We start from the raw sequence: 24,530 nt of genomic DNA, 5'->3' as shown, positions 1-24,530 counted from the left end.
TTAATTAGGGATCATTTTCATTTTCTAGAAAAGTTCAAGATCTCCTTTACAAAGTACCAAAGCACACCAAAAATGAAACAGATTATACCAAAAGTCTAATAAAACATGGCTTGTACACTCTTAAGTAGCCAGCCTTTAATCATGTTGCTCCCTGGGCCTGAGACATACTCCATCCCAATTCTGCACATTCAAACCTTACTCATCCTCCAAAATGCCTTCTCTAGAAGAAGTATAACCCTCCTCTGATTTCATATAGCATTTTATTTTCACTCCTTTAAGACATGAATCACTTTCTATTACCCATAAAATCTCCAAACAAGTCTCAGCTCCTACGTAGTGGGTGCCACAAGAGCAACAGGCACACCTTATTAGTAGCTCCTACACTAACTAGGACTTAAGAGGAATAGGTATTAGTTCAATTTAGTACCTTCCTGTTATATATTGAAGCAGTGGTTCAGAGATCAGCAGCCAAGGCACCATCTGGGAACATTTTTTTAGAAGTGCCAATTCCTGGGCCCCACCCCAGACCCAATGAATGAATCAGAAACTCTGAGGGTGAGGCCTAGCAATCTGTATTTTAACAAACTGTCCACATGATTCCAATGTGGTTAATATGTGAGAAACATGGGGGCAAAAAGAGTCAGGGTGGTATGGGGGTGAAAAAGCGGTCACCGCTACAACCAAGACTATTAGGCACTGCTGTTCAGAACAGAGGAGGTGGAAACAGATATTGGTCTTGAAGTCATCCCCTATTAAATGCACTGATAGCTAAGGCCCTTATAGTGAAGGATCTTTTAAAATCATCCTTTCTTTCATTCTATATGTTGATATTTCCATACAGATATGACTAAAAAAAGGCTGTCTAGTTTACTGATACACACATGTATAAACAACACAGATCAGCTTGAATAGAATAAATGAATCATTTTGAAGGCATAAAGGCTTATCCAGTGATGTTTACAATTAGGCTACACAGAAGAAGTCATTCTCTCAAAATATAAGGCAGGTTTTACCAGGTACTCAGAGAAGGCAATGGCACCCCACTCCAGTACTCTTGCCTGGAGAATCCCGTGGACGGAGGAGCCTGGTAGGCTGCAGTCCATGGGGTCGATAGGAGTCGGACACGACTAAGCGACTTCACTTTCACTTTTCACTATCATGCATTGGAGAAGGAAATGGCAACCCACTCCAGTGTTCTTGCCTGGAGAATCCCAGGGATTGGGGAGCCTGGTGGGCTGCCATCTATGGGTTCGCACAGAGTCGGACACAACTGAAGCGACTTAGCAGCAGCAGCAGCAGTTACCAGGTACTTGGTACCACAGCCAATCAGTCTAGTTATAATTGTTTTTCACTATTATAGGAGGCACACCCTCCAACTTCAAGTTTATTTACTTGCATGCGGGCTGCATTAAAAAGAGAAAAGGAGATTTATTTCTCCCACTCGACCAAATATATTCCAATTAAACATCTAAGCAATAAAAGCTGCTGTAATTCAAGCAGAAATAACTTCGTATTGAATATCTGATTCATACAGCCAGAGATTAGACACTCAGAACTGATCAGGAACACTGAGCTTATGCTTAAACAAATGTAATTTAAATAAAAGCTAGAAAAAGAAAGTTGAATCTCTCAAAGAAGCCAATAGTTTCTATACTGTAATATCATAAATAGGCCTGCTCACCGTGCACATCTTACATTCACTCCACCTAACAGGGTAAATATCAGCTCTCACAACCTGAGATAGCAGGTGTCATACAAAGTCATATTCCCATATCCAAGTGACATAAAGCAGTCGTTCTCAAAGTGCAGTCCCAAGATCAACAGAAGCAGCAACAGCTGGGAACTTATTAGAAATACTAATTTTCAGACCCGATCCCAACCTTCTGAATCCAACACTTTGAAGATGAAGCCCCAGAAATCTGTGTTTTAAACAAACTTTCCAGGTGAATCTAATGAACCATTAATGTGAGGTGCCCATTGATTCTCCAAAGAGAATTCTGACCTGTGAGGGGAGCTACAGGTTTAAACTACCTGGGCTCATTAGGAATTTGTTTCAGAAACTGAGAGTAATGCTATTATCATTAACATAAGCAATGGAAATTAAATGTCCTACTGTTCCAAGTGTTAAGTCCCTTTTATTTCACAGTAAATTCACAGGTATTGATTTTAAACAGTGACTAAGACTCTCTGGCTATTACAACTAATAAATATTCTATTATAGGCCATTATGTTCTCACTTTTATGTTTAGGACCCAATGGCCACTGCAAATGAAGCCTAGTAAAAATCCTGAGACATGAGTGATATCAGAGAGCAAAAGAGCATACACATGAGCAGAAAGGGTGGAGGGAAGAAGAGAAAAAGAAACAAGAGAACAAATGGGGAAAAAAATCAAGACCAAAAACCAAAATTGCAAGAGGATACTCTCATCCTAAGATGTAATTCTGACTCATTTATAATCAACAAAAATGACTCATTCCGGGTGCCTGTTCCCTTCTCTCCGTCAAACATTATAATTAAAAACTTACATGGGGCAGGCTGTGGCGATAAATAAATTAAAAGAGCAGACTATACCATAATCTTAATAAACATATAGGCAATTCTAGACTGAAATGTTTTTCCATTCTTGGCATCCTGACTTTAAAATTCAAGAGAAACAGAATAGGAAAGTCTGTATCCAACCAAACTATGTTCCACAACAGAATAGCAATGCAAGCCACAGTTATGTTCCAATGTTATACGGCTCTGAAACGATCAACAACCAATTCATTCTGGAAACACTGATGGAAATCACATTTTTCTCATAAGATATAGTCTTCTTAAAATTTCATCTATATGTCTGGTTTTCCCTTATCCTTGTTTCAGAATCTCAAAACTTACTAACAGAAGTTCTTCACTGAAAACTACAGATAATAATCATGTGTAATATACATAGCTTTGCAATTTGAGTTATCCAGATATTTATATTGTTTTGTAAGATGGCTTTCCTGACTCTTACATAACTGCATATGGGTTGATGTAGAAATGTTAAGTGATGATGGGTGAAAACCCAAGTGTACTTAAGTCAAAAGTTCAATCAGAGTAACAGTACATGTTGGCCAATTTGGGTACACTAGAAAGAGACAGAGAGTATGACACATATGGGCTGGAAAATGTAGTTCTTTTTATACCATTTAAACTAATTATATTATTTCTAATTTTGCCCAAATGGTTGCATAAGAAAGAAAAATTTCTCAGTAAGATAGGTCATAATCAAAGTTTGAGTTAAGATTTATATACCTGAACCTGAAAAACAATATATGTGTGAAGAATTTGTGTCCTTTAAGAGTCATTTACAGGCTTCCCTGGTGGTCCACGAATTAAGAATCTGCCTTGCAATGCAGGGGACACGAGTTCAATCCCTGGTCCAGGAAGATCACACATGCTACTGGGCAATTAAGCCCATGCCACAGCTACTGAGCCTGCGCTCTGGACTTGTGAGCCACAACAACTGAGCCCCCATGTTTTGACTACTGAAGCACCCTAGGGCCTGTGCTCCACAACAAGAGAAGCTACCACAATGAAAACCCCACGTACTGCAACTAAAGAGTAGCCTCTGCTCTCCACAACTAAACAAAGCCCAAAAAAAGCAATGAAGACTCAGCACAGCCAAAAATAAATAAAAACATTTTTTTAAAGAATCATTTACAAAAACATTTTCTGGAGAGCAAACCAGTCAATCCTAAAGAAAATCAACCCTGAATATTCACTGGAAGGACTGATGATGCAGCTGAAGCTTCAAAACTTTGGCCACCTGATGCAAAGAGCCAACTCATTGGAAAAGACCGTGACACTGGGAAAGGCTGAGCACAGGAGAAGGGGATGATAGAGGATAAGATGGTTGGATGGCATCTCCGACTCAAAGGACATGAGTTTGAGAAACCTTGGGAGTTGGTGATGGACAGGGAGACCATCTGGGAGACAGTGGAGGACAGAGGAGCCTGGCGTGCTGCTGTCCAAGGGGTCACATGGACACGACTTGGCAACTGACCAACAACAGGAACAATCAAAAAGCAGGGATTCTTCACACTAGTTTATAAAGTATAAACTGACTTACATACTTTAAGTACCCAGCAAACACACTTTAAATTCAAGGATTCAAATGAACTGAATGTTTTATTTATGGAAAGTATATACTATCCAAACAATAAACAATATAGCCAGGAGACTGGCTATATATTATTATCAGACAAAATAGACTTAAAGCAAAGGATGTTTCTCGAAACAAAGAGAGACAGTTCATACGGAAAAGGGTACATACCATATGAAAAAAACAGAAATGTTATACACTGAACAACAGAATCACAAACATATGAAACAAAAGCTAACAAAAATGAAAGAACAAAAGCAATCAACAATTACAGTTAGAGATTTCAAATTCCTACGAATAACTGACAAAACATCTCCGCAGAAAATTCATACAGACATATATCAAAGGGTCAATTACAGACAGATATGCAAAGAGCTGACTCATTTGAAAAGACCCTGATGCTGAGAAAGATTGAAGGCAGGTGGAGAAGCGGACGACAGAGGATGAGATGGTTAGATGGTATCACCAACTCAATAGACAAGAGTTTGAGTAACCTTGGGAGTTGGTGATGGACAGGGAAGCCTCGAGTGCTGCAGTCCATGGGGTCGCAAAAAGTCAGACACGACTGAGCGACTGAACTGAACTGAAATAACTCACTGATCAAAGAGGAAAACACAAAAGAAATTAGAAAATAATTTTAGTTAAACAAAAATGAAGTTACAATATATAATAATCTGTGATATAGCTAATGATCTAGGTTTTTACCTTATGAAACTACAAAAAAAAAGAAGAGGAAATAAAACTGAAAGCAAGCAGAACACCAGAAATAGATGAAATCAAATACAGAAAAACGATAAAGTCAACGACCCCAAAAGAAACCAATAAAACTAATAAAAAGAGTAATAAAACTGATAAAACTTCTGGCCAGACCACTCAAGAAAAAAAGAGATTAAGACAAAAATTATCGATGACAGGAATGTAGGAAGGGTTAGCTCTACACTTCTTACAAACAATAAAAGGCAATAAGGAAAGAGAAACTGTAAACAACTTGATGTCAACAAACTTGATAATTTAGATAAAATTTACAAATCTCTTAAAAGACAAATGATGACAGTTCACCTAAGAAAGAGATAACTTGAATAATCCTCATCCACTTTAAAAAATAAAACCATAGTTTACAACATTCCTACAAAGAAAATTTCAAGTCTAAGTGTATTTAGTGGTGAATTCTACCTAACATTTAATACCAAATGTTGATACCAAATCTAGCCAAAAACTTCAAAAGAAAACTACAGACAAGTAATATTCATGAACACAGAAGTAAAAATCATTAACATAACATTAGCAAATTGAGTCCAGTTAATACAAAAAGTATAATATACCATGACCATGTGAAGTTTATCCCAGGAATGAAAAGTTGCTTTAATAGTCCAAGATGAAAAGGATACACTATTTTAAGAGAAAAAAGAAAAGCAGTATGACCTCAACAGCCATAGAAAAAGCATCTGATTAAACACACATTTATGACAAAAATCTAATAAAGCGCATCTACCAAAAACATACTGGTACTATATTTAATGGTGAAAGACTGAGTGCTTTCTACCTAAGGTCAGGAACAAGACAAGCATACCTTCTCTCACCACTTCTTTCAACATTGTATTAGCAGTCTTAGCCAGTATAATACAGTAAGGAAAAGAAATAAAAAGCAATATAGAAAAGGAAAAAGAGAAAAACAACACTGTTTATTCACAGACAATATTAAGAGGAACAGAGAAAATCTTGAGGAATCTATACAAGAAGTTACATTAGCAAGTTTAAAGGATAAAAGGCCAGATAAAACCATATAAAAGACTTTTTGTTTATTTTAAATACAACTAGAAATCAATTTAAATGTTTTTTTAAAAACCTTTCATAATCACATCAAGAAATCTTAAAAATTAGTGACACATTTAAGCAAAATGTATGCAAGACACGGACACCAAAATCTTAAAACTACTGCTAAGAGAAACAAAAGAACATCAAAAAAATGGGAAGATAATATCATATTCATGGATTAGAGGACTTAATATCAAAATGGCAATTCTTTACAAACTGTCAAATTAGAAGTAACCTCTATCAAAATAAAGGCTTCCCTCATAGTTCAGTCAGTAAAGAATCTGCCTGCAATTCAGGAGACCCAGCTTTGATTCCTGGGTTGGGAAGATCCCCTGCAGAAGGAAATGGCAACCCACTCCAGTAATCTTGCCTGCAGAATCCCATGGACAGAGAGTTCTGGCAGGCTATGTCCATGGCGTCACAAGAGTCAGACATGACTTAGCAACTAAAGTGAAAGCGAAAAGTGAAGTCACTCAGTCGTGTCCGACTCTTTGTGACCCCATGGACTGTAGCCTGCCAGGCTCCTCCGTCCATGGGATTTCCCAGGCAAGAATACTGGAGTGGGTTGCCATTTCCTTCTCCAATAGCGACTAAAGCATTACCATTAAAATAAGCTTCCTTTTCTCCAACCAAGCCACTTTATCCCTTCCAACCCAATTCCTTCACTGTATATTCTGGAATTCTATACTGTATGTGATATGTGTGTGTTGGGGGGAGGGGTTCCCTGTTGGCTCAGTGGTAAAGAATCTGCCTGTAATGCAGGAGATGCAAGTTTGATCCCTAAGTCAGGAAGATTCCTTGGAGGAGGGCATGGCAACCCACTCCAGTATTCTTGCCAAGACAGTTAAAGTTCTCTTTACTTCCTTGTGTCTTCAAACTCTTCGCTGAAGCTCACTACATCTACTAGTCATCAAAGAGCCTTTCCCTAAGACAGTACTTGGCTCTACATCACTATCAAAGCAGAGAATGAGATATCCATATCCTATACCTTAAGAGTCCACTGTTGGTCTTGATTATCTTCATCTTTCTTCACAGCCATTACTGGACCAGTCTTTCCCTCTTATAAAAATAAAAAGGTTGCTTACCTAAGCTCAAATCAAAATACCACCTTCCACTATCTACTTCTCAACCAGTTTCCACTTAAGTCACTTTCCCCACTTCATTAAGACATTATACCCATATCAGTCCTCGTATCATCACCTCAGAGCCTGTCATTCAACAACCTGTTTATTCTTTGGCCTTGTTAACAACAGGGAGGTTCTCTTCCATTGTCAGTTCAGTTCAGTAGCTCAGTCATGTGTGACTCTTTGCGACTCCATGGACTACAGCACACCAGGCTTCCCTATCCATCACCAACCCCCAGAGCTTGCTCAAACTCATGTCCATTAAGTCAGTGATGCCATGCAACCATCTCATCCTCTGTTGTCCCCTTCTCCTCCCACCTTCAATCTTTCCCAGCATCAGGGTCTTTTCAAATGAGTCAGTTCTTTGCATCAGGTGACCAAAGTATTGGAGTTTCAGCTTCAGCATCAGTCCTTCCAATGAATATTCAGGACTGATTTCCTTTAGGATGGACTGGTTGGATCTCCTTGCAGTCCAAGGGACTCTCAAGAGTCTTCTCCAACACCACAGTTCAAAAGCATCAATTCTTTGGCACTCAGCTTTCTTTATAGTCCAATTCTCACATCCATAAATGATTACTGGAAAAACCATAGCTTTGACTATATGGACCTTTGTTGGCAAAGTAATGTCTTTGCTTTTTAATATGCTGTCTAGGTTGCTCATAGCTTTCTTCCAAGGAGCAAGGGTGTTTTAATTACATGGCTTCCATTGTCAATATTTGTTTATTGTAAATCTTTCCTGCTAGACTAAGCTCCATGAAGACAGAAATCAGAGCTGTCTTGTTCACTGCTGAATTCTAAGCACACAGCATAATGCATACTATTAAATAAAGTGTTTTTTCATCTCCATTAAATGGAAATATTGAGGACCACTAGCAAGCCTGTTTTGGAGAAGGAAATGGCACCCCACTCCAGTATTCTTGCCTAGAGAATCACATGGACAGAGGAGCCTGGTGGGCTGCTGTCCATAGGGTTGCACAGAGTCAGATACAACTGAAGCGACTTGGCACGCATGCATGCATTGGAGAAGGAAATGGCAATCCACTCCAGTGTTCTTGCCTGGAGAATCCCAGGGACAGAGGAGCCTGGTGGGCTGCCGTCTATGGGGTCGCACAGAGTCGGACACAACTGAAGCAACTTAGCAGCAGCAGGCCTGTTTGACTTACAAAGGAACTAACAAGGACAATAATGTGTCTGGGAATCATTTACAAAACACAATCAGAGGATGTTTTTCTGAGAGAAAGTATTTGTTGGATGAATAAATAAAGGAAAATGGTAATAGCTATCTTAAAATCAAGAAGATCAAACATAGAATAAGTAAGATTGACAATTCTGAGATTTGGGGTGAGGAACTGGCTCTGCTACTTATTAGTGGCTTTTTTGTCTTTTTAAAAGAATTTTATTATTGGAGTATTATTGCTTTGCAATGTTGTGTTAGTTTCTCCTATATAACAAAGTGAACCAGCTATATGGTACACATATAGCTATATGGTATATGTATAGCTGATCCCCTCCCTCTTGAGCTTCCCTCCCAACTGCCCACGCATCCCATAGAGCACCAAGCTGAGTTTCCTCTACTATAAAGTATCTTTACTCTAGTTAACTATTTTACACATAGTAGTGTATTTACATTAGTGCGGCTTTATTCAATGTTACTGGGCCTTTGTCTGCTCATCCATAAATTGAAGGCATTAGACCTTTTGGGTTCCAAATATTCTCTTTCATCCATGTCTAATAGCACTCCCAATGTAGAAAGTAGCCCAAGTGTGCAATAAGAAAGCAATCTGAGGTCCCAGATCTATCAATATATGAATGAAATTAACTTAAAAAAAAAAAACATACTCTAAGAATACTAAGAGATCTAGCAGAGCTCCATTACATAGTTGAACTAGATCAAAAGTTAGCAAACTATATAACCCATAGGGCGGCCACTATCTATGTAGTAAATAAAGTTTCATTGAAACATAGATACACTGGTTTGTTCAAGGACTGTCTATGATTCTTTTTTTCTGTTACAAAGGCAGAGTTGAACAGTAGCCAACCAATGGCCCACAAAGCCTAAAATATTTATTATCTGGCATCTTAAGAAAAAGTTTGCTGATCCTGGACCATCTGATCTAAAGGGTTCATTTTACATTATTATACACTGAAGATGAAAAGAATTGCATTAAAATGCTCTTAAACAGAGTACTGGGATAAAACAGGAAAAAAGAGTAAGTAGAGAAAATAGATCAAACATGATTTCAATTCACCTCCCAGTGATTATACTTACTAGCTTCTCTCTCTTTAAGCTACCGGATAGCTCATCTTCCAATCACTGAAACCTGGTATTTCAGGAATGCACAAGATAAAACAAGCATTAAAAATTTAACACGCACCTGCCCTCCTTCACTTTTTGTGCATTCCCTCGGCATATGTAGTTTTCAATGTAACCATCACTGCAGTTGATTTTTGACCAGTCTGGGTCACAAACATCCAAGAAGTGAGGCCGCAGTCTGCCTATCGAATACTTGGCAATATCAGTCAGGGACTGACTAGCAGCTGCACCAAATAAAAATGTTCCAATGGCTTTGTAAATAGTGGCTATGTAGTTATTCCTGATAAAGGAATTCGAGTGCAAGAGGCTAAAATAAACAGACAGGGTTTCTCCAACAATCATCTGAAAAAAAAAAAAAAAAACAGAAAAATAATGTTAAAGCAGCATCCAGGCACATCAAACAAAGTATAGAGAAGAAAATGGTAAATCACAATAAAATGTTTGTTTTAAAAATACCTCCCTCTCTTTTTCCTTTTCAAATGGAGAACTTAGGATTCCTAATTCTAGACCACAAAAAAGGTGTCCTCAATTGATACTGCTCACAGAGCATTGACAAAGCCTAAATAATTCCAAAGTCTGCCTTGAAACAATAAGGCCTTACTTCTTGTATTCAAATAAACCGAGCCTTAATAAGTAGACAATGATGTACCATGGAGTATAAAAACAATGGCTTTTCAAAGAATACAAACTTTCTGATTAGAATATCCCTTACATAAGCACTTTTACCTCAGAGTCTGCATTTGCATCAGACATTACTTTGAACCAAAAATATTCATCATGTTAAAAAAGGTAAAACATTTTTAAGAGAAAAAGCTAATCTAATAAAAGCAGGGATCTAACACTGAGGTTAAAGGGTACAGAGGGCAGAGATCAGCTGACAAGGTCTCCCAGTCCTGCCTCTCCAGGAAACCTTTAGGGCTGGCTTTCTTAACAAGTCTCATTAAAAGACCAAATACACACTTGATGTTCTCCTTCAAGAAAATATTTCAAGTGACTCCTTCCTCTTTATTTTTCACTGACTTTGTAAAATGGGAATCATAGCCTTCTCAGATACTAGTAGTGTGTGTAAGTGCAAACCAGTATAATGGGTTTAAAGGCATAAAATGGTTTTCAAGTACTTTACAAATTCACAGACCAATATCCTAAGAAATCTGAAAAAATACTGAATGGCAACCTTATAAAAAAAATAATAAGCCACACTCTAGCTACCTGAGACCAAAATAAACACTTAAAACAAAAAATTCTGCTTGCTAATTTATATTGGGCATGGATATAAATCACAAAGTTGTTTCACTTAAAGAGTTTCACTGCTTCATCTTAAATTTATATAAACAATTTTACAAAGCATTCAAACATTTCCATTTAGCAACTATTAATTGTCTTTGGGGGTGAGATAAATGGTTGTCTCCCGAAAAGGATTTCAAGAACCTGATATCAAAAATTCTTTCTTCATCTGGCTCAATGGCTCCTAGAATTCCATAATTACAATGTTGTAACTTTGACAACTAGACTATGAACTCTACAAAACCATGAATTTTTAGTTGAATAGAAAGCTACCACCACCACAGAGGCCTAAAACAGCTGGTGGTCAATACATTTCAATTCAAGGTGCTACCTCTTGGGTAAAAAGTAAACATTCTTAAATATATTAAACCCCATAGGAATATATTCCTCGTTATAATCCTTAATGTGGATGACTTAATCAAGCCTTGGCTGAGCACAGGTCTCACAGGAGAGAAAAACCACATTCACTTCTGGGGATACCATACCTCCACAAGTGTGCTTAGGGTACTCCCTGGTGACTGTCCTAGAGGCCTTGAATTAAAGTATATTACATCTCCTCAGGCCATTAAGGTGTTCCAGCAACTGCCTTGATAGATAAGCAGCAAGACAAGATATCTCTAATGTTTTGTTATGGAGATGACCTTCGATAATTTGAAATATATACCAAGTATACTAGTCAACCACAATTTGAGCAGTGAAACTTACACTTTTCAGCTGTCAGTTCTTCTTGTGTAAGCACTCAACTACTGGCTAAAAACAAATATTAATTTTTGTGAGTCTTCCTAGTCATAATGATCATTGTTTAGGGCCACCTAGACTCTGGTTCTTGCCACTGATGACTGAAAATCAATTCACTAGTAACATTCAGTGTACTGGACACAGATTAAAAGTTGACCTACAGATGTAGAACATGCTGAAACTTAACCCTTAACACTTAACCCTTAATTCTTAACCCTTAACCTTATTCTGAAACTTAACCCTTAACCTCAGAGGGACTCTAAATCTAACAAATGCTAGGTCAAAGTACATCATTTTTTTTTTTTATTATGTATGCCATCTATTGAGAGAAATAGATAACAGAGATATTCTAAATCAAATGCAGGGAGATGTCTGTGCCTTCCACCAACACATGACAGCCATATTTTCATTTCATTTTAAAACCTTATCTTGCCCTTTGAGCCATTTAGGCCAACTCAGCCTCTGGTGAAGTTCACACTTAAACTAACTGCTCTAATCGTAAAGCTGGGATTGCTTGTCAAACATTATTTAATCAGATTAAGGATAAATTATTAAAGTACTAAAGATGATGTTTGGGGGAGTAGAACAAAATACTTTTTAAGATCAAAGCTAGTAGCTATCTAAATCAGAAGGATTTAATCATTTAAAACCTATGTACCAGAGTATTTTCTCACCATCTTTATATCTCTGTCAACCAATATAATTTTATATGTCTCTAACGCTGTCACTCTAGTTCTGTGTCTTCCACTCAGGACCCACCTTCCTAAAAGAATAGTCTAAAATCACTCACTGCCATACTTCCACTCCTTCCTAAATATCTCTAAATACCCCTAAACCCTTTATTCTACTGAACAGCTCTCCAAAAAGTCAAAATGGTCTCATCAGATCAAAGAGATTTTTATCAACCCAAATCTTAACTTCCCAGTAGTATATGACATCACTGACCATTTTGTCCTTATTGAACTTCTCCCTTGGCTTCTGTGATACTATATTAATTCTGATTCTTTACCAGGTTCCCTCAATCACTCATATATTTGTGGATCACTTGCAAGTCACATCAAAGGCCTGGTTTGAAGTCCCAATCATAGTCCTGATTTTTTTAAAGAAATGATTTACTTTCTAGAAAACAAAATTAAACATAAACAAGTCTAACCATGTGCTACCTGAAAGAAGTTGAGTTAGTGAATAATCTGAAATTATGTTAAATTAGTACATAAAACCACTGCCAGTGTGTGTCTTTGTTGATATAGTTGAAAAAAGTACTTGTACAGCACTTTTAAATAGTCTGTTCTTTTTACACTCAACTTAGACTTCCCTTGTAACTCAGTCAGTGAAGAATCTGCCTGCAATGCAGGAGCCCCGGGTTCGATCCTTGGGTTGGGAAGATCCACTGGAGAAGGAAATGGCAACCCATTCCAGTATTCTTGCCTAGAGAATCCCATGGATAGAGGAGCCTGGCAGACTACAGTCCATGGGGTTTCAAGAGTCAGACACAACATAAACCACCACCACACTCAACTTACTTGCTATTTTGTAAATATAAAGATAACCTTTTCACAGGTGACGGTGAAATAATCAAAACTTTCAAGTGAATAAAATATACATAACAAGTTTTTCCTAACTGAGTGTCTATGGATCCTGCACTTGCTATGCAGGCTGCACAGCACCCTGTCCTTTGGCAGGCCTCTGGTCTGTAGCAGATTTCTGTAGTTTTGCTCGGGCAGCATCCTTCTTACTGAGACACAAACAAAAGTAGAACTGAAAGACAAGTACATTTGTAGTAGCATTTGAGTACTTGAATCTTGTCTAAAATCAGCTATTATTTGCAGAAAAGTCCTGCTACAATTTTTATATGTAAAGAGCTGTTAATCTCTCAGAAATATACACTTAAAAAAGAGTCTACTCGTACTCCCTCTTTAATAGAAGGATCATAGGCTTTCTTTCTTTTCATATTAAAAACTTAGTGTAAAGATGTGTCTAGATTAAATGGGCCACTGATTTTTTAAAACTTCACTATATTGTAGGCGAGTCACCAATATTACTATATAATCACTCCAGTTTCATTCCAGCACCTAGGACATGCCAGTGTCCATGGCAACGGCAAGGATAACAAGATGAACAAGGCACCATCTCTGCCTTAAGGAGCTCACAGTGTTACAAAACAAACACTTGTATAGCAGAGATGTTCTTTTATTAATTATACACCACAAATTAGGAATTGATTAACTTTTAGTGCTAATAAGGAGCTGTGATTATTCTGCAATCAGACATTAAATTTCTAAATCCAGAAGTTTTGCTTTGTTTTTTAATAAACTTCAGAACAGACAAGATATATCTTTTTGGCTATTTATCTTTTTGGCCTATCTTCTGGATGAGACCATATTATCTGCTTTTAGCATAAATCTTATTTCTAAAATTACAAGATATATAGCATAAAATTAAAGTCATAGAATCTCTGAGTCAAGAGATAATAAAAATCATCTAGTCAAATCACTTGAAATCTTCTCCCCAACCAGAGCACATTCTCTAGACATTCTCACCTGAAATCCTAGAAAACAGTAATTATTAGTTTTAATACCAGTAAAAATGCTTTCATATTCACTGTTAATTATGTATAGAACTTAGGCTTTTCTCCCCTATTTCTGCCATTATCTAAAAATTCTTTAAATATGGGTTAAATGAAGCCTTTTAACATCTGTTAGTAATTTTTCTTTTCTAGAACTCAGTAACTAGAGTCAGTTCATAAACAGTCTCAATAAATCATAAAATAATATCCTAAGTATAAAGTATGCTAAAAATACATTGATACAGTATTCATCTATTGTATTATTACTCAAACAATAGCAAATTAGAGCTAAAAAAAAATCAGTGACTTGGAAAAGATTAGCATAAAACCATACGTATTTAGTAAGGTTCTTGTAATTATACACTGTTACTCTTTTAGCCCCACTTAAAATAGCTGAGATTATTTTGATCAAATAACATAAAAAGTTAAAACACATGTTTTAGAGGGTTATACATTTAATCATTAACAGCTAACATAAAATTAAAGCCAACTGCCCAAAAGTGATAAACTTGGAAAAGTGGATTTAACTTACAACGATAATACTGAATGGAATGATTATTCCACCTAATAACGGGTAAGGTATGGTGTCTTCTTTGTAAGGGTACTTGATGGACTCATCATTACAGAATAATCCTCGTTGGAAGGGGGTATGCCTTGAAGTAAGAATTGCAAAAGGCAATCCAGCTAGCAAAAGGAATAAATGAAAATATCATTAAAAAGGAATATCAAAACTAATTAATGGCAATAATTATCCCAGAGATCATCTTTAAAAATATGTTTGCCATGAAAACAGTAAGAGCACATGGAAAAAGAAAATGCAGCAACACATGCAACAGAAGTTAGAAAAATTACAGCTTAGGGTAAAGATTTTTTTTATACAAAAACAATGCCTTCAAGTCCTCTATTAAACCAGTTTAACCAAGAAAAACTTCTTCTCTTTGTTTCTACCCAAATACACTAACCTGATTTTAGAGGAAGTAAAATCTCTTCTCATGCTCTTGTTGTCATTTAATCAAAGGCTTTTCAACACTATTTTCAAACCACTTTGTCAGGATCTTTTCTTCCAAAAGAAAAGCAGCATTCTGACGTTCTCCAGTTTATCTTGATATTACTTGATATTACTACCATATCACAAGTCATGGTCACTGGCTAAGTTATCAGAGTATCTAAAGATTATCCGCTCATTTCTGTACTGTCTACGGCAAGTTTAGAACTGCTATGAAAAGGAGTGTGAACTTAAACCAGGTTTCTAAAGAAAAAATGGACAATGAAGTCAAGCGTAAAAGCACCTAAAAGAGCTCTCTCTTTTGTCTTCATCAAGATCATGCCTCACACTCATCACCTAAGATGTCTAAACTTTTACCTAAATGTGAACTTTAAGAATTCAGTCCTCCTTTATTTCATCACTGCATCGAGCATCCCGATTAAAACGGCAGCATACTGACTAGGACTGCTTTCTAAGAGAGCTTAGCAGAAACCCTCAGTGTGAGTTCTGCTTCAGGACTTTCCCAAGGATGGACCCATTCACCCAGCAGTAATACCATAACCATTTAGCTAACATACTCACTGGACATTCAAGTGTTCTTTCCATGAAGCACCAAGTCTTGACAACCATTTACAGTTCTCATCAACTCCGCTAAGCCCTAAAGACTCAAAGACAACCAAGCTTCTGACACTCTGCCTAATGCATAGACTACAAATATCAAATGAACTGCCTGATGCGTCGACTACAAACATCAAATGTGTTCAATCTTCAAGGGTCAAATGAAAAGGGGAAGCCTGTTCCTGGTTCTTTTTATTTATCTTTCTATTTTTCATTAAACTCTGAATATATGAACCAAAGTTTATTTCTTTGTGTTAACCAATTTGTCATGCTATTAACCCACTAGGAGTCTTTATGATGTGAGAAGTGACCAAGCAGGCAGAGTAGGAAGACCATAAGCTTGTGAGCTCCTTCTGCAGGCACAGCAAAATTACGATTATTTACAGAGCAACTACCCATAAGAGTGAACTGAAAATTATCAGGAAAGATCTTTTAAAGCTAAAGATATAAAGAAGAAATCACAAGATAAGCAGAAAGGGTGAAGTATGGTCATCACCCATATTTCCAGTGTATACAATCCACAAATGGGAGAATAAATTACAACTGCAGAAGTCCTCCCCAAGGAGCAAAGTGTCCTAGCTCCACATCAGGCCCCTCAGCCCAGGGGTCTGCACCAGAAAGAACTCCCCTCCCACTGCCCAGACTGTTTGGCTCTGAAAGCCAGTAGAGCTTCCTTTTTGGAGAATCAGAGAGTTGTGGGAAATAGAGACTTAAGTCTTAAGAGAGCACACACAAAATCTTATATGTTCCAAGATCCAGGGCAGAAGCAGTAATTTAAATGGAACTTGTGGAGGACCTACTTGCTCATCCTGAAGAGCCTCCCAGAGAGGCAGAAGGCAACTGAAACTCACTCTGAGAACAAAGATGCTGGCAGCAGCCATTCTGGAAAACTCATTCCACCACCAAGACACAGGTGTTGTTAAGGGTCACTTTAGAATCCTCCCTCTAACCAATCAGTGAGAGACCAGGCCTGTCTACCAAATAACACCAGCCCTGGGATGCACCAGGCCAGGCAGCTAGGTGGGCAGGATCACCAGCAGGCTGACACTATAGAGAACTCCCTGAGCCCCCAGCCAATTCAGGACATGACCCCACCCACTATAGGACCCAGGACCCAGCCCCACCTACAAGCGGGCCACCATAGCACTGGGACCACTGGAAACCACACACACACACACACACACACACAGAGCTAGTCATCTGACCCAGCCCCATCTACCAGTGAGCCAGCACTAGTCCCAGTCCTGGCTCACACACCGGGTGTCAGGCACCAGCCCCAAGATCTGTGAGACCCCAACTCCACCCACCTGTGGCAGACACCACCCTTGAGACACCCAAAGCCCTGCAGTCACAAACCCTGGGCCCAGGAATGCCCACAGAGGGGCCAACGCTAGCTGCAGAAACTTCAGGCCCCACAGCGAAAGACTCCAGGACCTCATTCTGCCCAACAGTGGGCCAGCACCAGCCCCATGTCCTTTTGGGCCCCCACACCAGCCACCAAGCCCCAGAACCACCACAACCCCCCACAGCAAGTTGTGTAAAGTCCTGGCCCACCCACTAGTAGTCTGGCACCACCCTGGACACCCAGGGCCCTGGTCCGCCCAACAGCAGGCCAACACCAGCTCCAGGACACCTTAAGCCTCTGAGCCAGCCATGTCAGGATCCAGCTCCAACCACCTGCAGGCCAATACCAGGACTGGAGGCCACATAGCCAGCCAAGCCATGACCCAGCCCCACTCACCACCCAACCTCACCCACCAGCAGCTGGTAGCCTTCTCATAAGACAGGGTCTGGCAATCAGTGTGACCAGGCCAACCACACACACCAGTAAGACAGCCACAGCTGTCAATAAGGCACAAGAAACAGCCCTATGCAGCCCACATAGAGGGTAGCATTAAACATACAGCTCTGGTGATTAGAGGGGAGTCCGCTGCTGGGCCGTGTAGGACATTTCCTACATAAAGCCACGTCTCCAAGATCAGGAGATGTAACCAACCTACCAAATACACAAAAATATAAACAGTGAATTAGGCGAACTGAGGTGACAGAGAAATACATTCCAAATAAAGAAATAAGATAAAACCCTAGAAAAAGAACTAAGTGAAGATAAGCAATCTATACCCCCCACCCCCGCCAAAAAAAAGAATTTAAGGTAATGATCAGAAAGATGCTTGAAGTACTTGGGAGAAGAATGGAAGAACAGAATGAGAAGTTAGAAGTTTTTTTACAGAGTTGGAAATATAAGAACCAAACAGAGCTGAAAAATACAATAACTGAAATAAAAAATACTCTAGAAGTAATCAACTGTAGATTAGATGATACAGAGGAACTGGCAGACAGAATTATGGAAATCAGTGAAGGTGAACAGAAAGAAAAAAAAAAGAGGACAGTTTAAGAGACCTCTGGGAAAACATCCAAGTCCAGGAAGCACAGAGAGTCTCAAACAGGATCAAGATTTGGGAGAATGGCAATGAAACCTGTAAAGTATCATGTGGGAAACGAGTTGCCAGTCCAGGTTCGATGCATGATGCTGGATGCTTGGGGCTGGTGCACTGGGACGGCCCAGAGGGATAGTATGGGGAGGGAGGAGGGAGGAGGGTTCGGGATGGGGAACACATGTATACCTGTGGCGGATTCATTTTGATATTTGGCAAAACTAATACAATTATGTAAAGTTTAAAAATAAAATAAAATTGGAGAAAAAACCAAAAAAAAAAAAAACAAAAACAAAAACAAAAAAAAAAAAAAAAGAATCACAACAAGAACATTATAATTAAAATGGTAAAAGTTAAAAATAAAGAGAGAAAATTGAAAGCACTATAGTAAAAGCAACAAGTTACATACAAGGGAACCCCCATACAGCTGTCAGCTAATGTCTCGGCAGAAACTCTACAGGCCAGAAGAGAGCGACATGATGTATTTAAAGTGATGAAAAGTAAAAACCTAAAACAAAGAATACTCTACCCAGCAAGGCTTTCACTCATATTTGAAACAGAGCTCAAAAGTTTTACAGACAACCAAAAGCTAAAAGAGTTCAACACGAAAAGAACTCAACTCAACATCAGTTTCTACAGGAAACCAACTTTACAAGAAATATTAAAGGGACTTCTATAAGTGGAAAAGAAAAAGCAACAATCAGAAAAATGAAAACTATGAAAGAAAAAGGGGCTTCCCCGATGGCTCAGTAGTAAAGAATCTGTCTGCAATGCAGGAGACGCAGATGAGGGTTCAATCCTTGGGTCAGGAAGGTACCATAGAAGAGGAAATGGCAACCTGCTCCAGTATTCTTGCCTGGAAAATTCATGGACAAAGGAGCAAACAGTTGGATACGACTGAGTGACTGAGCACACACGCATACATAAAAGGAAAATTCTCATTGGTAAAGGCAATATACAGTAAAGGTGGTAAATCAACCATGTTTATAAAGCTAGTAGGGAGGTTAAAAGACAAAAGTAGTGAAGTCATCTATAGCCAAGATAAGTAAAGGGATACACAAATCCGAAGAATATAAAATATGACATCACAAACGTTAAGGAGGTGGATAATAAAAATGAAGGTTGGTTAAAATGCATTCAAACTTAACAGATCAGCAACTTAATCCTGGTAACCACAAACCAAAAATATATAATAAATACACGAGAGAAAAGAGTCCAAATATAATACTACAGGTAGGCATCAAATCACGAGGAAAGAGAACTAAAGAAGAAAGAAACAAATAAGGACCACAAAAACAACACCCAAACAATTAACGGAATGTCAATAAGTACATGTGCTGCGTGTTAGTCGCTCAGTCATGTCTGACTGACTCTTTCTGACCCCATGGACTGTAGCCTGCCAGAATCCTCTCTCAATGGGGTTCTCCAGGCAAGAATACTTGAGTGGGTTGCCATTTCCTCCTCCAGGGGATCATCCTGACCCTGGGATCATCCTGACCCTGGGATCAAACCTACCTCACTTACCTCTCCTGTATTGCCAGGCAGGTTTTTTACCACTAGCACTACCGGGGAAGTCCAATAAGTACCCACATATCAATAATTACTTTAGATATAACTCCTTCAATCAATAAACAAACTATTGATACATAGTAAAAGAAGATCTATATATACACTGCCTACTCTTCAGATCTAAAGACACAGATTAAAAATGAAGACAGGCTCTTCAATACATGGTGCTGGGAAAACTGGATAGCTAAACTAAAAAGAATCAGTTCGGTTCAGTCGCTCAGTCGTGTCCGACTCTTTGTAGCCCCGTGAACTGCAGCATGCCAGGCCTCCCTGTCTATCAACAACTCCACAGAATGTGGTCCACTGGAAAAGGGAATGGCAAACCACTGCAGCATTCTTGCCTTGAGAACCCCATGAACAGTATGAAAAAGCAAAAAGACAGGACACTGAAAGATGAACTCCCCAGGTCAGTAGATGTTCAATATGCTACAGGAGATCAGTGGAGAAATAACTCCAGAAAGAATGAAGGGATGGAGCCAAAGCAAAACAACACCCAGCTGTGGATGTGACTGGTGATAGAAGCAAGGTTCGATGCTATAAAGAGCAATATTGCATAGGAACCTGGAATGTTAGGTCCATGAATCAAGGCAAATTGGAAGTGGTCAAACAGGCAATGGCAAGGGTGAACGTCGACATTCTAGGAATCAGCGAACTAAGATGGACTGGAATGAGTGAATTTAACTCCGATGACCATTATATCTACTACTGAGGGGAGGAATCCCTTAGAAGAAATGGAGTAGCCATCACAGTCAACAAGAGTTCAAAATGCAGTACTTGGATGCAATCTCAAAAACAACAGAATGATCTCTGTTCGTTTCCAAGGCAAACCATTCAATATCATGGTAATCCAAGTCTATGCCCTAACCAGTAACGCTGAAGAAGCTGAAGCTGAATGCTTCTATGAAGACCTACAAGACCTTTTAGAATTAACACCCCAAAAAGGTGTCCTTTTCATTATAGGGCACTGGAATGCAAAAGTAGGAAGTCAAGAAACACCTGGAGTAACAGGCAAATTTAGCCTTGCAGTACAAAATAAAGCAGAGCAAAGGCTAAGAGTTTTGCCAAGAAAACACACTGGTCATAGCAAACACCCTCTTCCAACAACACGAGAGAAGACTCTACATGTGGACATCACCAGATGGTCAACACCAAAATCAGATTAATTATATTCTTTGCAGCCAAAGATGGAGAAGCTCTATACAGTCAGCAAAAACAAGACTGGGAGCTGACTGTGGCTCAGATCATGAACTCCTTATTGTCAAATTCAGACTTAAATTGAAGAAAGTAGGGAAAACCACTAGACCATTCAGGTATGACCTAAATCAAATCCCTTATGATTATACAGTGGAAGTGAGAAATAGATTTAAGTGACTAGATCTGATAGGGTTCCTGATGAACTATGGATGGAGGTTCATGACACTGTACATGAGACAGGGATCAAGACCATCCCCAAGAAAAAGAAATGCAAAAAAGCAAAATGGCTATCTGAGGAGGCCTTACAAATAGCTGTGAAAAGAAGAGAAGCAAAAAGCAAAGGAGAAAAGGAAAGATATACCCATTTGAATGCAGAGTTCCAAAGAATAGCAAGGAGAGATAATAAAGCCTTCCTCGGTGATCAGTGCAAAGAAATAGAGCAAAACAACAGACTAAGAAAGACTAAAGATCTCTTCAAGAAAATTAGAGATACCAAGGGAACATTTCATGCAAAGATGGGCTCGATAAAGGACAGAAATGGTATGGACCTAACAGAAGCAGAAGATATTAAGAAGAGGTGGCAAGAATACACGGAAGAATTGTACAAAAAAGATCTTCACAACCCAGATAATCACAATGGTGTGATCACTCACCTAGAGCCAGACATTCTGGAATGTGAAGTCAAGTGGGCCTTAGGAAGTATCACTACAAACAAAACTAGTGGAGGTGATGGAATTCCAGTTGAGCTATTTCAAATCCTGAAAGATGATGCTGTGAAAGTGCTGTACTCAATATGCCAGCAAATTTGGAAAACTCAACAGTGGCCACAGGACTGGAAAAGGTCAGTTTTCATTCCAATCCCAAAGGAAGGCAATGCCAAAGAATGCTCAAACTACTGCACAACTGCACTCATCTTACACGCTAATCCCTGGAGAAGAAAATGGCAACCCACTCCAGTATTCTTGCCTGGAGAATCCCATGGATGGAGGAGCCTGGTAGGCTGCAGTCCATGGGGTTGCAAAGAGTCGGACATGACTGAGCGACTTCACTTTCACTTTACATGCTAGTAAAGCCATGCTCAAAATTCTCCAAGCCAGGCTTCAGCAATATGTGAACTGTGAACTTCCAGATGTTCAAGCTGGTTTTAGAAAAGGCAGAGGAACCAGAGATCAAATTGCCAACATTTTCACTTTCATGCATTGGAGAAGGAAATGGCAACCCACTCCAGTGTTCTTCCCTGGAGAATCCCAGGGACAGGGGAGCCTGGTGGGCTGCTGTCTATGGGGTCGCACAGAGTCGGACACAACTGAAGTGACGCAGCAGCAGCAGCAGCTGGATCACCGAAAAAGCAAGAGAGTTCCAGAAAAACATCTATTTCTGCTTTACTGGCTTGACTGTGTGGATCACAATAAACTGTGGAAAAAAGAATCAAACTCACACCAAAAGAATGCTCTCTCACACCATGCACAAAACAATAAAAATGGATTAAAGACTTAAGTGTCAGACCTGAAATCATAACACTTCTAGAAGAAAACATAGGCAGTAAGCTCTTTGACATCAGTCTTAGCAACATTTTTTTGGATATGTCTCCTCAGGCAAGGGAGACAAAAGCAAAAATAAATAGGACTACATAAAACTGAAAAGCTTTGCGTAACAAAGGAAACTATCAACAAACAAAAAGTCCACCTACCAAATGGGACAAGGTATTTGCAAATGCTATACCTGGTAAGGGGTTAATATATAAAGTATACAACTCAACATCAAAAAAAAAAAAAAATCTGATTTTAAAATGCCAGAGGATCTGAACAGACATTTTTCCAAAAGATGTATGGATGGCCAACAGACACACTGAAAAGATGCTCAACATCACTAATCATCTGAGAAATACAAATCAAAACCACAATGAGGACATTCTTCGTGGTACAGTGGATAAGAATCCGCCTGTAATGCAGAGGACATGGGTTCACTCCCTGGGAAATGGGTTCAATTCCCATTTTCCCATGGGAAAATTCCACATGCCTCGGAGCAACTGAGCCTGTGCACTGAGCCTGTGCACCACAACTACTGAAGCTAGCACACCTAGAGCACGTGCTCCTCAACAGGCGAAGTCACCACAGTGAAAGGCCACAGGGAAGAAGAGCCCCCACTTGCCTCAACTAGAAAAAGCCAATGCAAAAGCAATGAAGACACAGTGCAGCCAAAAATAAAATATATAAATAGAATTTTTTTTAAAGATGCTCACAAGGTTCCCAAAGCTATATTTCTAGTAAATGCAACATTAAAAAAAAAAAATTAAACTAGAGCTGACTTTGCTAACCATCCCTTATACTACTTATCATATCTGAATTCAGGTTATACTCAGATTTACCAAATAGTCTGCATGCAGAGGGAGGGGTGAAATTCCCAAGTCTTTAATACAAATACCACAGTTTGCAGCATAAATTTTTGCACTTAACAGTACACACTATGGAGGTTAATACTTAGATCTATAATTTTAATTGCTGCCAGCTGTAAGTAATAATTAAATGCTCATCCTTCAACCAATAACCATACTCTTGGCTTAATAAGCAAATTTATTTCATATTTACAAAGAACCACCATTTCTAGAATTCATTTAACTTATACATAATAATGGAAACTTGCAATGTCTACAATGCATATTTCTGAATTGGTTGAAGGTTCAATTAGCATTTCTCTTAGAGGAAGAAATGATATGCAGTAAAGAAATTAAATCTATATGATTAAATGTCCAAAACTCAGTAGGCCTTATTTTGAAGAAAAATGTGTATTAATAGACCCAACTGTATTGAAATATGTTCTTAATCATATCCATTAACATTGTTTTTTTCCCTTGGACCATAAAAGAAATTATTCTTAGATGTAGAAAAAAAACTATGGCAAACAAAATCACAAACAAGTATAGTTAGTCCATTTTTAAAAACAGGAATATTCAAGTGGGCAAATATTAAGTGAATCTCTAGTGCAAGGAATTCTGTGAGAGGATACAAGGAATACAAAATTGAATAAGGCACAGTACATAATGTCAGCAGAGAATAAACAGATGCAAAGAGCTATGAAGTTTCAAAAGAGAACAAGAACTGGTGAAGCTCTAAGTGGTGATGTTCAAAAAGATGCTGGTTATCAGAGTCAGAATCTCAATAGAAGGCGTCTGGTATAGAGACAGAGATCTGGGAATATAAAGTATCCCTGAAGCCAAAAAAGAAAAAGAAACTGTGAAGACGGACATGAAATAAAAAGAACTGAAAAGGGAGGCATGAGGCAACAGCAATATTAAAGGGATGAGCATAGCAAGAGGATCCACTGAGGCAGCAGCCTTGGTGGGCTGGGAGGGAAAGTCAGGAGACAGCAGTATCATTGAGGCCAAGTCTGAAGGCTGCATTTCAGGAGGTAGTGATTGGTCCACAGTGTCCAATGGGTTTTCAATTGCCAAACTTAGTAAAAGTGGTTTCAATAAGGAAGAAGGGATGGAAACCAGATCACAGAGGTTTTAACGAGGAATAATTAAAAAAAAGAGCATGAATCTACCACAAATGCACACTATCCTTCTGAGAGTTTAAGAGACTATATTACAGAAGGCCTCAGAAATATTTTAAACTAATACTAATATTTGCAATCTCTCATATAAACCCATGAGATGTATTACAAAGTCACTTGTTTAGTCACTATGTCTGACTTTTGTGATTCCATGGACCATAGTCCACTAGGCTTCGGTCTGTGGGATTTCCTAGGCAAGAATAGTG

At 38.7% G+C, this 24,530-nt stretch overlaps 1 protein-coding gene across 2 annotated transcripts in view; it reads right to left on the bottom strand.

Moving 5' to 3' along the window:
* The window catches only part of PLPP1 (phospholipid phosphatase 1), a 104,287-nt gene that overhangs the window by 29,882 nt on the left and 49,875 nt on the right, over window positions 1-24,530 (bottom strand). Inside the window, exons 2-3 of one of the 2 annotated variants that reach the window (XM_027520379.1) lie at window positions 14,501-14,652; window positions 9,442-9,722 (exon numbers count right to left, since the gene is read on the bottom strand). In XM_027520379.1, coding sequence (XP_027376180.1) covers window positions 9,442-9,722; window positions 14,501-14,652 — 433 coding nt within the window. The remainder of the gene's footprint in view (window positions 1-9,441; window positions 9,723-14,500; window positions 14,653-24,530) is intronic. The other variant, XM_027520377.1, reaches the window with a different exon arrangement.

This window comes from Bos indicus x Bos taurus, chromosome 20 (assembly GCF_003369695.1).
Source record: "Bos indicus x Bos taurus breed Angus x Brahman F1 hybrid chromosome 20, Bos_hybrid_MaternalHap_v2.0, whole genome shotgun sequence".
NCBI classification, from domain to species: Eukaryota; Metazoa; Chordata; class Mammalia; order Artiodactyla; family Bovidae; genus Bos; species Bos indicus x Bos taurus.
Note: the sequence above shows the minus strand (reverse complement) of the source record. Positions and strands in the feature narration are given on the sequence as shown.